Source organism: Apodemus sylvaticus, chromosome 22, assembly GCF_947179515.1.
Source record: "Apodemus sylvaticus chromosome 22, mApoSyl1.1, whole genome shotgun sequence".
In the NCBI taxonomy this organism is placed as follows: Eukaryota; Metazoa; Chordata; class Mammalia; order Rodentia; family Muridae; genus Apodemus; species Apodemus sylvaticus.
The window spans coordinates 1,160,194-1,172,814 of record NC_067493.1 but is presented as its reverse complement, the minus strand read 5'-3'; the positions used below and the strand labels follow the sequence as shown (position 1 = coordinate 1,172,814).

General features: G+C 38.4%; 1 protein-coding gene across 1 annotated transcript in view; it reads right to left on the bottom strand.

The window, feature by feature from the left end:
* Positions 1-788: 788 nt before the first annotated feature.
* LOC127673189 (uncharacterized) overlaps positions 789-12,621 on the bottom strand; it is a 234,185-nt gene continuing 222,352 nt past the window's right edge. The window contains 1 exon segment of the mRNA XM_052168797.1: positions 789-1,306. Coding sequence (XP_052024757.1) covers positions 789-1,306 — 518 coding nt within the window.

Genomic DNA, 12,621 nt, shown 5'->3' with positions numbered 1-12,621 from the left:
GCTCCTTCTATTCCATTATCAGCAGCTTTCAATATTTCAAATATATCACTGCCTGATCTTGGCTTTCCTGGAACTTGCTTAGAGATCTACCTTGATCTCAAAGATCTACATGACTCTGTCTCGTGAATGGTGGGTTAAAAAGCATGTAACACCATGGCTGGAACTAAGTCTTTCTGTTTGTATTTTAAACTCAGAACCCAGAATCCAAATCTATCTCTTGGCAATTTGACACATAATTGTATCTTCATGTGTCTACATCAAAACAGTATCCAGGTAATAATAATTCCTATCATGATACAGTTCACTTTCATACAACTGCAAATCCATATGTTTAGCTGAATGTAATCTTGTCCTAATGTAACCATTCCTTTAATGCCATTGAATATCCTTGATCACAAGATTAAACGTCATTCAACTTCCTAATGATGCCTTGTATTTTGAACGTTTCTTTTTTTCTTTTAATTTTACCTTTTTATGCTTGTTAAAACCTTTCAGGCCAAATTCTCTGCAGTGAGTTTCATGATGTACTTTGCCAATACAATTATTATAAACAGTTTTACCTTTAACCTCAAGGAAACTCTTCAGACAAGGGCAGCAAACTTCTTTGCAAAAGCATCAAAAAAACAACTCCAGAGTGGAAATAATCCCCAGCACCCACGTCTATCATATCCTACTATGATACCCTCCTAATTACCACTCAATTCATGATCATATTCATTACGATTTTCTCCAGTAAACAGAATTTGGAGACTTATCCCTGATGAAAACACTTTACCACTCTGATTACATTAACAAGGTTTCTGTCCGCTGTGTGTTCTTTTATGATATTTGAGATTACTGTGATAGGCAAAAGCTTTACCACATTGATTGCACTCATAAGGTTTCTCTCCAGTATGTGTTCTTTTATGATATTGGAGAGTACTGTGCTGTGTGAAGGCTTTACCACATTGATTGCACTCATAAGGTTTCTCTCCAGTGTGTGTTCTTTTATGTCTTTGTAGATCATGGTGACATGCAAAGGCTTTATGACATTGATTACATTCATAAGGTTTCTCCCCAGTATGTGTTCTTTTATGATATTGGAGATGACTGTGCTGTGCAAAGGCTTTACCACATTGATTACATTCATAAGGTTTCTCTCCAGTATGTGTTCTATTATGTCTTTGTAGATCACTGTGACATGCAAAGGCTTTACCACATTGATTACATTCATAAGGTTTCTCTCCCGTATGTGTTCTTTTATGATATTGGAGATGACTGGGTACTGCAAAGGCTTTACCACATTGATTACATTTATAAGGTTTCTCTCTATTATGTGTCATTTTATGTCTTTGTAGATAGCTGGGTCTTGCAAAGTCTTTTCCACATTGATTGCATTCATAAAGTTTCTCTCCAGTATGTGTTGTTTTATGATATTTGAGATTACTGCATCTTGTAAAGGCTTTACCACATATATTACACTCATAGCGTTTCACTCCAGTATATCTTCTTACATGCCTGCAACGATAATTAACACATGTGAAAACTTTACAGCATTCATTACTCTAATCAATCATGTAATCAATATGAATTATGTTTACAATTTGTCTAATGGTAAAAAAAAGCATCAGATCTTAAGGATTTAGCACTTTATATGTTCATGGTGTTCTCACTCATCATGAGTTGTTCAAGACACCTGTGATGGTTATTACATAGCTCATATTTATAGTACCCTCTTTTTATATGATGTATTTTAGCTATCTGAAGAAAGTTATAAAAACTCTGATCTTTATAACACTGATTGTATTCATATTTTTCCTCTACTGTGAATTACAACATTTTTGACTGGGAACCAGGACCCAAAGAAAAATTTCCAAATTCCTAAGTGCCCATGAAGGTTTTCTACACTTTCAGTTTAGGGATATTCCATGTAAAACTAAAAAACCAAGTAATTGCAAATGTCTTTCATATTCCTAATTACTTTCAAAGGCAGAATACTACATATCTTCTTGTTTCAGAACAAAAATTTTATGTTTCTTTTTTCAATATCCCAATGCTCACATAATCATTATCCATTATGACACATGATATACCTAATAAAAAGAGTCATAAGTGAAAGGTTTACACATTACATTCACACTGTTTTAATTTTTATTTCTTATAACATGTGCAATATGGACTAATGTTTCTCCACAACAGCATTCTTGATTCTCATAAAATGCCCTCTCACCAATCTTAACCATATTACTACAAGAATATGAGTATCACCAAATTTTCTGTGGACGATTTTCTTATTAAAATGTTTTGGATATAAATTTATCACTATTCAATGTGTAGTTTCTAAACACTATGAGACACTACCGATTGGCAGGTCCACAGCATAGCTCTAAAGAAGCTACTTATCAAATGAATACACAAATCAGGTATCAGACCTTGAGGTACATGGTTTTATAAAAATATTATAATCATAGTTACAGTTAAAGGACTGTTATTTTACACTCTTGCTTTTTGCTGGAGATTCCATAAGATATTAAAATTTCCTCTGAGACAAATTTGTATCAGTTTGCACATGAAAATTACCTTTCATGTCTTCTAATACGTTGAAAATGTTCTTCAAGATGATGGTCTTCCCAATTATAGCCTAAAATACAGTACCAGAAATGAATGATATACTATTGGAAATTAGGAAAAAATATCAAGGTACTGTGAATTTTAACTGCACCATGAAAGTTACAGTGAAAATTTAGTGAAACTGAATTATTCAGCTCAATCTTCACTATTCACAATTAAAATGATAGATCATCAATAACCAATAAACATTTGTTTCCTTTAGAAAAAATAACAGTCTTACCTATAGCATTGAGGTTCAGGTAGGTTTCCAATATCACATCTTTGTAGAGATTCTTCTGGGAAGGATCCAGCAAATTCCACTCTTCCTCAGTGAAGTTCACATGCACATCATCAAAAGTCACTGCATCCTAAATATCCCATACATGTACAACATCATTGTAAGGAAAACACATGTTTTCTCGAAAACATATTCATATAATTTTGGCACTCCACTTATATTTTGACTCAGAATTTACAATCACTGTGTCATTTTAGAAGGAGCTTGAATTATAAAATTCATGTGTGTTGCTTTTAAACAATTTGAATAACATACAGCCCTGACAGGGAAATTCCAATTGAGAGGGAAATGCACAGGAAACATCCACAATACTGATCAGACATCTGAAAAATTGTATGAACAATTCCTAACTACAAGTCTAATGGGTAAACTGGGTGTATTTGCACATGTCCTTAGTCATAGAGGTACAGGCAGGTATATGTCATACAGCTGGATGCTGGCATGGCCTATGTAATATGTTCTATGAGACCAAAAGTTATATATTAAGACCCGTAATCCCTACAAAAATCAACCAAGGAAACAAAAATGATAGAGAACTCACAGTTCTTTACTAAAAAATTCCCACCAAGAACTATTCATTCACTTCAGATCCGTACTCATCTTGTACAAGCATGAAGTGCAACAGTTTAAACTATAACATTAATAAAATTTTATTAAAAGGCAATGCATGCTTAAACAGTTACAAATAAACAGATGAAACTATAATAATATAAATTTTGATCATAAATAAGCAATGTAAGGCAGGAAAAAGAGCTCAGCAGTGGAAAGATCTAGCTGGCCTTCCACATTGTGTTTGTCAATTTCTCAGATACACATGGGGACTATCAACTACGAATTACTTCAAGATCAAGAATTCTGAGACCATCATATGACAAGTGTAAGGAAGAAACATATGATATACATATTCCTATACATAGGCAAAATATTATTTATTCAATCATTTCAGAACAGTCACAAGTGTGCAGAAGAACATCACACACCTGGAATCCAAGGGTTCTGAAGACTCCGGTAGTATTGATGTAATGAACACATACAAACTTGAGAAATAGAATATAACCTATATATTTGGCCAAATTTCAAACTGAAACATGAGGATTAAGAGTTGCACAAAAATATATACTTATTGTGCAAAATCATGTCAGGTGGCTTATGTGGTCCCTATGTCGACTATGAGGACGGGAAGGATTTCACAGAGAGAATTTGTGTTGAAAAACAAAAACAAAGGAATAAAATCAAAAAGTTAAGCCCCCAGGCTTTCAAAATAACTTAGCATTAATTGCAAATAGGGCTAAAGCTTCTTATGTGATTCAGGGACAGAGTTTAAATATTGGCTGTATGGGAGCATGAGAAGAAAGCTGAAGGATCAGTTTCAACTACAGCACAGTAGACACACAGAACAAAATGTTTCCCGCCTAATAGAAAGTCAGGAACACACCTAGAACACAGAATGATTGAATGCCCAATGAAAACTCGTCCAGCTAGAGACACACCTTATGGGCAATCTCCAATCCTTAACATTATTAAGGATACATTGTTATGCTCCCAGACAGGAGACTTTCATAAATGTCCAATGAGAGGCTTCACCCAGCAGCTGACTGAAGTAGATACAGAGAACCAAAGTGAACAAGGGATGGACCTTGTAGATGCTTAAAGAAGAGTTGGGGAAGGATTGAAGGCCCTGAAGATGGTAGGAACTCCACAGGTAGTCTAGCAGACTCAACTAACCTATAACCTTGGGGACATTGAGAGACTGAGCCATCAACCAAATAGCAGACACAGGCTGGACTAAGGCCCCTGGCACATAAATAGCAGAAGTTCAGGTTAGTCTCCATGCGGGTCCTCCAACAACTGGAACAGGCGGTGTCCCTAAAGCTGCTGCCTATCTTTGGTATCTGTTCCTTTAACTGGACTCCAAAGTCTGGCCTCATTGGGAGAGGATGCATTTAGCCCAGCAGACAATTGAAGCCCCACGTTTTGCGGATACCCATGGGACCCAATGAACTGCATTCTGAGCCTGGATGCTATAGGCTCATGTTCATCCTGTGATGAAAATGCATTCAGTCTACAGTGATTCTAATAGTCTGCTGGAGCTCCTAAACGGTACAAAGGTCTAAAGTGTTTTCTGACACTCAAGGCAATATCTAGAAAGTCGAATCTTTTAAAATCAGAAAGCATGTCCTATCTTTCCAATATAAAAATGGTACAGAATAAACCCTTCCTCGTCCAGTAGACAGGAGTGTATACTCCTTTTTCAAAAACATGCCATGCCTGCCAGGAGAAAAGTTAGGCTTTCCATAAGATTCACCACACTATTTATTATCCCACATGCAATTTACACAGCTCTACCTAACACTGTACAAAATCCAGAGACAGCATAACCTCTCTCCTGACTAAGTCTCCTGGGGGATTGTTAAGATCATAATTTCCTGCCTGAGACTTCTGCCAGCTTTCAACATGAGCAAGCATTCCCTCTTGAACATGCCCACCTAACAGGTCAGTAAAATGGGAAAAATGCAGTCAACATTCTCTGAAAATACAGACAGCAAACAATACCTTGGGAATAAAATTACCACCTAAACAAGACAAACTCAGAGACAAGTATCTAGACATATAACCACAAACCCAGATACTTAGATATCAGCATAGGAATATAATTCGCCTAAGCCAGGAAAATATGTCAACAAGAAATACAAGGTGTCCTGTCACAGCAGGTCCTCAAAAATTAAAACGTGCAAGTGTTCTGATACAAAAGAAGTTGTTTTGTGGAAAGGAGAGGAGTGAGAACCTGGGGAAGGGATAGGGGTGCACAAGAGGACCTGTGGACTGGAACACATATAGGGAGCAGAGAGCCTGGGATGAGAGTAGAGAAAGACTATAGCGGGGGCTTGTGTAGAGAACAGAAACAGGGAACAAATATAGAGAGCAGCTGAAGCTAGTGCTCCATGTATATAAAGCACATCTGACAACAGCAGCAGCTGATGGAGGCAGGTAATGACTTAAGCAGGTGCTCAGTCCCTGAGAGCAGGCCATTGAAATTGCCTGCACGTTGACAACTACAGAGGCAAGGTTCACACACACCGAACAAGAAAGTAAGATAAATTGAATAAATGGACTTATTGGTCAAAAAATAATTTGTGTATACAATTTTACTGGCACTAAATAACAAGGAACACCACAATGTATGACAAGCAAAGACTTCAATTGACTGTAATAAAAGAATATCAGCTCAAAGGTCAAGAAAACAGTTTTAATGAAATCTTACATGAATAATTTGTAAACTAAAGATAAAGATTCCTATTAAGGTACGTGAAGCATCCTAAATATCAAATAGAGTGAAACAAAAAAAAAAAAAAGGTTTCCTTGCCACAAAATATCCAAAACACTATACATGTAAAGAAATATGAAAACTGCAATAAAAAATGAAACAAAAACAAATCATAGGTTAAAATAGACCTATTAGTTTCATACCTGCCCTCTCAATGTGTAGTATAAAACACAAAATGTTTCGGACATATCCTTCAGAATCAAGAAAAGCATCCATGATGTTTCTACAAGCAAACCAATGGTACAATGATGTGGGGAGATCCAGCCTTGATAGTAATGATATTCAGAGGTCACCATCTTATTTAGCAAGTAAGAAGCATCACTAGAAACCACACAGGTAGTCACATCTAGCTGATGTTTCCCATCCAATCCCTGATAGGAGCCTGCACCTCAGCACCCTCTCATCAGCCACCTGTTCCTCCCCATTGTGGGACGATATACTGTGCTTACCATGTTCAGATTTCAGGGCTTCCCCGAGGTCCTCTCACAGCACAACACAGAACAGCAGAGCTCAGATCAGGAAACAGTGAACTATCCTGGTCTGCAAAGCCACCTGGAACTTGAAGAAAGGTACCCGGAAGATCCCGCCTCTTTCTTTGAATGGCAGGTCTGGCTTGAGTTCTAGATTGGCCAGTAAGCCTTACCGCTGCTTACAGTTAAATTGTGCCTCTACTCCAGGGTGAAATTTTTTGCAGATCTTAGGAGTGGATTGCACTCACTTAGCATTTGTGCCCTGCCTTGCAAGAGGGTTTTCACACCAAGCAGCCCTATTGAAGGACCCCACTATTCCACCTCAGGTGATTCAGCTGCCTGCTACTCCCCTTGTTAGCAATGACCCTGCACCTGACAGAACCTAAATTCAGACCTTGCTTGAGTTTTCCTCAGAGCAGTTGCCTTCCCCTTCATGTAATCAAGGTTAATAAGTTGCATAGTCCATTCCTCAGGTGCACTGAAGATATCAATCTGACTCACAAGGGGAAGGGTGCCCAGGCTATTAACTTTAAGTAGTGACTTTAGGAAACAAGAGTTTTCTTTTCTGGCTTCATGCTGGGCACATGGAAATTGCAGCTCCCTTTCACTGGAAGATAAGTCCTTGATTTTGAAGTTTCCCTTGGCAGACAGCCATTATTAGAAGAAGAGGACAACTGTCTCTGAGACATTATAGTAAATCTTCTTTCTTCATACACAGAAAAATTCACCCTCTCTATGAGATATTTTGATCTAGAGAATCCGTGCTAACACAACTGTGGGTTTTTTCCCCACCTTGCCATTGTGGAAGATGTGCTGAGTATAAGTAGTGTTCCACAGTGTTTGTCATCTGTTTCCTGGTTTTCTCCCAGGTTTTATTCATATGTATCATCTAGTAGAAGGGAATTGTATGAAGCCACATAGCAAGCCCACGTTTCCTAAAATCCCTCTTTAATGTTAAGAGCCTGGGCTCTTAACTGGGCTTCTTCTTCTGATGAGCCAGCTTTATACCTCCAGTGCAAGTCAAGTAACAGGTTATCCCCCTAGATGTCAGAAAGAAGAAGGGAAAATGCTGTGCAGAATTCTCAAACAAGCTATGAAGTCAGGTCATGATGAGTGCAGGATCACTGCCCACAAAGGGGAAGAGAAAGCAGCTGAACAACCCCTCACAGCCTCAGTTGCAATGGTGTGTCCTCCTCCAGGGCTGGGTGGGAGTGCAGATGGATGACATTCTTGGAGGACAGGCACCAATGCTATGGGAGTGCAAACCTGACCTGAGATATAAGAAAGTTCTAGCACAGGACTGGAAGCACACTCTAACCTTGAGGACAAGTAAGTCTCACTGGCCAATCAAGGATACCAGGCAGACCTGCCAATCAGACTGAGAGGGAGGTTCTTCCTGGTGCCTTGTTGAAGTTTGTTTTAGCTTAACCAGCTTGAATGACTCTCTGTGTCCTGCTTTGAATGATATTCTTGGCTGCTGTGTGGTGACCTCAAGAAAGTTCGATTTTTGACAGATGTTGAGCACAGGGTCTATCTCCATGAAGAGGAGAAAGTGGGTGAGCACTGGAGCTGGGGTGGTGGGTCCTCCCTGGTGCTGGATGGGAAGCATCAGTCACATGTAGCCAGATGTGGCCATCTTTGAGGTCCCTTGTGGTGCTCCTCATTTGGTACATCAGGTGGTGACCTCTGAATAACTTCACTACTAGGGCTGAATCTGCTCAAATCATTTGGACCATGGGCTTGCTTGTAGAAATGTCATGGGCAGGATGCCAAACATGGATATCCCTATTTTCTCTTGATTCTTAAACAAGTTCTGCCCTCAGCATTTACTACTTACATGTAAGATCGACCTGCAGTTAATTGTGTAGATCTGTTAAAAGGCATCTCATATATTGGGGAGCACTACCATATTAACCTGTGATGTAGAAGAGTAGAATTTATAATGTAAATGACTTAACAAGCTTAGGAAATAGTAACAGTAAGTAGCATTTATTTGATAGAGGACTGCTTCAAAAACACCCCACAGATGAGTAGTGCGCTAAGCAGTCTGGCTAGAGACTAGGATACTAGGATTCACATATTTGTTCACCAGGTTTGTCTAGATATATGGCTGCAAACCATAACAGGTGAGGCAATTGTAATGTACAACACAAATGTACATTTGCTTGGCACCTGCCCACCGCACAAATCAGGACAGTAATAAACATATCCATGGGTCATTACAGCATCATAACCAACATTAAGGCCTGGTGTGCCTCAAGTGCCCATTTTCTAATTGAGAAAAGCATAGTTCTTCCTCAGTGGAAAGACTACACTAGCTGACAGCCATTTGAGAGGGAAAAACACCTATGCACTCGCAGTCAGGTGCTGAGCACGACTGTCTTCTGAAAGGCTCTAACAACAACTGAGACAGATGCAAATACTTACAGCCAATCATTGGACTCAGGTCAGAGTCAGGGGAAGACTTAGGGGAAGGAAGGAATAGGCTCTGAGAGATGCCAATCCCTTAAGAAGACCAACAGTGTCTAGTAACCCAGATCCCTGGGAGCTCACAGAGACTAAGCAATCCACCACAGAGCATGTATGGACGGGTGCATGGCCCCAGGAACATATGTAGCAGAGGACCGCATTGTGTGTACTCAGTGGGAGACTATACACCTAATCCTGCAGAGACTTGATGCCATCAAGGAAAATGGCAGATGTGAGGTGGTTCTGGGTGCGTGGATAGCAGGAGTGGAGGTGGGGTGATGGAGCACCCTCTCAAAGTAAAAGGGGAGGGGGATGGGGTAAAGAATGCTTGGAGGTGGAACAGGACAGTTGGGCAACATTTATAATGTAAGTAAAAGTAAAACAATTGAGAGGGGTTTGGAGAGAGAGAGAGAGAGAGAGAGAGAGAGAGAGAGAGAGAGAGAGAGAGAGAGAGAGAAAGAGAGAGACTATTGTATGGCGGGCTAGCCTCATCCAGCATGTCTTTCCATAAGGTCCTCGTGTGTGTAGACTGACATAGCTCTTCTCAGACCCAGACACACACTTGGCAGAGACAATAACAGGCTGGGGCCTGGGCCTTGGGATCTTTTCCTGAGGCCACAATGTACTGAGAATAAAATAGAGCTCCTTTTCTAAAGCCAGGAATATGCTAGGAGAGCTGGTCATGGTCTGGGGCCAGGGCCTTCAGGACATTTTATATCCTCAGAACCCAACTCTGTCCACCATATGGGGCTGCCAGTCCTAAGGCCACTGTAGGCTTAGTCAGTGATGTTCGTGAGATATGGTGTATTCTCCTAGTGCAGCATTGTTGAGACTCCCTCACCCAGTGTGTCCTATTGTTTGCTTGTTTCTGCTGTCTTCATAGACGTCTCCCATTTCCTTTTTCCCTCTGTAAGTAGTTTGAGAGAAAATGGGTCTACACAGAAAAAAGAAAGAAATCAGAGACTTTCTAGAGTTCACTTTTCTTATTAAATTAAACCAAATAGTACACATGCAGGAACTCTTGGGTCCAGCCACATATGTATCAGAGGATGGACTTGATGGATGTCAGCAGGAAGAATGGCTTTTGTGCCTATAAGGGTTCGAGGCAGGAAGATTTCTGGTTCGAGGCCAGCCTGATCTACAGAATGAGTCCCAGGACAGCCAAGGCTGCACGGAGAATCCCTGTCTTGAAAAACAAACAAACAAAAAAAGGTTTGATGCTGCAATGTAGGGGAGTGCCAGGGCTGGAAGATGAGAGTGGGTAGATGGGTAGTGGGGGTGCACCCTCATAGAGGCAGTGGGAAGTGGAAGTGCATAGGGGGTTTCTGGGGGAGGAGACATGAAAAGGGTATGACATCTGAAATATAAAGAAAACATTCAATATAAATATAAACATCATATATATATGATGCATATATCACATACATATATACATATATAATTTGTACATACATATATATTCATATATATACAAATTAAAAATGAAAACCTTGAATCTAGAGAAAGATTTCTGTTAATGAATACATACTATTTTTAGTTTGGCTATAAACATAAACATAAATATAAATATAAATATAAATATAAATAACACAGAGTCTGCAAATTCTGTAGTTTAAATATAGTTGTAAAATTGAAATTATATTTACAAATTTAATAAATACATTACTGAGAGGTGAATAAGCATGTGTGCACAGTTGAACATGGAATCCAGAACCCTTGATCCCTAACACCAGATTTTTATGAAATTGAGAGACATCAAATTTTGGTGTGTGTAACCGAGAATGGTCTTTTGCAAGCATAGCAGTTGGTCTTAAGACAGAGCTAATACTTCATCACCTCATATTTTAAAATGTAGATAAACTGAAAAAAATAAAAACTGTACCCACTGATGTTCCTCCCGTGGCCCACTCAAAGTTTTCAGATATATGAAGTTTTTGGCTCCGTAGAAAACAACTAAAATAGCTTCCGATTTTCACTTTTAATCCAAGGCCTTGTGGAAAATTCCAAATGATGAAAATTTCATACACTGCACACTGGTTTTCACTATGGTTCATGCTCACCAGTTCTCCAACAGGATTAGTAAATACCCTGGTTTTCAGCAAGGAAGACACCTAAATTAGACCCATCTCGAAATGCTTACATATGCACATCAATAAAGGGAAGAAAAATTTGAGATTTTCCCCTAAATTTTTAATGACTTTATGAAAAGACAGTGTATTAAAGAAATCACATAGTAAAGGCAATACAGGTCATGGATAGTTGAACATTAATATACTTTTTATTAATGTTCAATACTAAAACATGCTAGAAAAAATGATTATGAGATAAAAACTAACATGGTGTGTCAGTGTGTGTGTGTTTGTGTGCACCCATTTTTCAAAAATACTTTTTTTTTAAAAAAAAATGAAGCCATGTATGTACAAATAAAGAGGGATTCTGAATGTGTGTAAAAATAAACATTAGTTGTGAGTCTTTCATGTATAGACTAAATATATGAGATAATAGAAACTTAATAACATGTATAGTCTTATTCACATATGGTTTTGTAAATATTTGTTAATTTTAATGAGTAACTATAAGTTAATACACATGTATTGATTCTTTAGAAATTATTCTTTGAAAGAGTATTCCAGTCTTATCATCACTTACGGTTTTCATGACAAAACTCTTGTCTCCTATTTTAAATTTTGAAATCACTTGTGAAAATGTTGAGACACGTTTTCACAAAAGGCACTGCTATCTTATAAAAATGTATTGTCTCCTATTAAATGTAAACCTTGAAATTCATATTAACCCATGTAAAAATTAATTGGAGAGTTTTTCAGTGTAGAAATATTTCTAATGAAAGAATAATCTTTAATGGACAGGTGTTTCTCTGGGGCCATTTAAAAGATCACATTGCTATCTCTAAGCATAATGAAATGTATGAAACTTTACCTGCTGGCAGTCAGTGAATTCTCCTTTGACACCTGTTGTTTTCTGAGACTCTGCTTGCTGAATAAGTAGTTCATGGTAGGTGTGGGCCACAGCATACACAGCATTATACAAATTGTAACCTTCTTCACTCAGGGCCATATCATTTTTGTGCAATGCTGTCCATTCCAGTGTATTATTGAATACAAAATGATCCCATTTATTGCCGTTTTTAGAGACTGAACAATTAAAATAATTCCACCCCAGTATAGACTCAGAAATGTTTACTGGGTTTTTGTTATAGTTCTGTGTTTTGATAAAATTCCTAAATTTAGCAAGCTCACCTCTGTGGTGAGCAAAAGTGATGGTCCCATGGAAGAGATCAAGACTGAATTCTTTTTTAATTGTGATAACATCCCATTGTGAGGTTGTGACCCAGGTTCTCTGAGAAGACAAATATTCCCATCTTCTAAAGCTGACTTCTAAAGTAGAGTTCATTTCACCATAAATGATAACAAACTTTGCTGAAGATGTCATAATTTGTTTATCATATATCA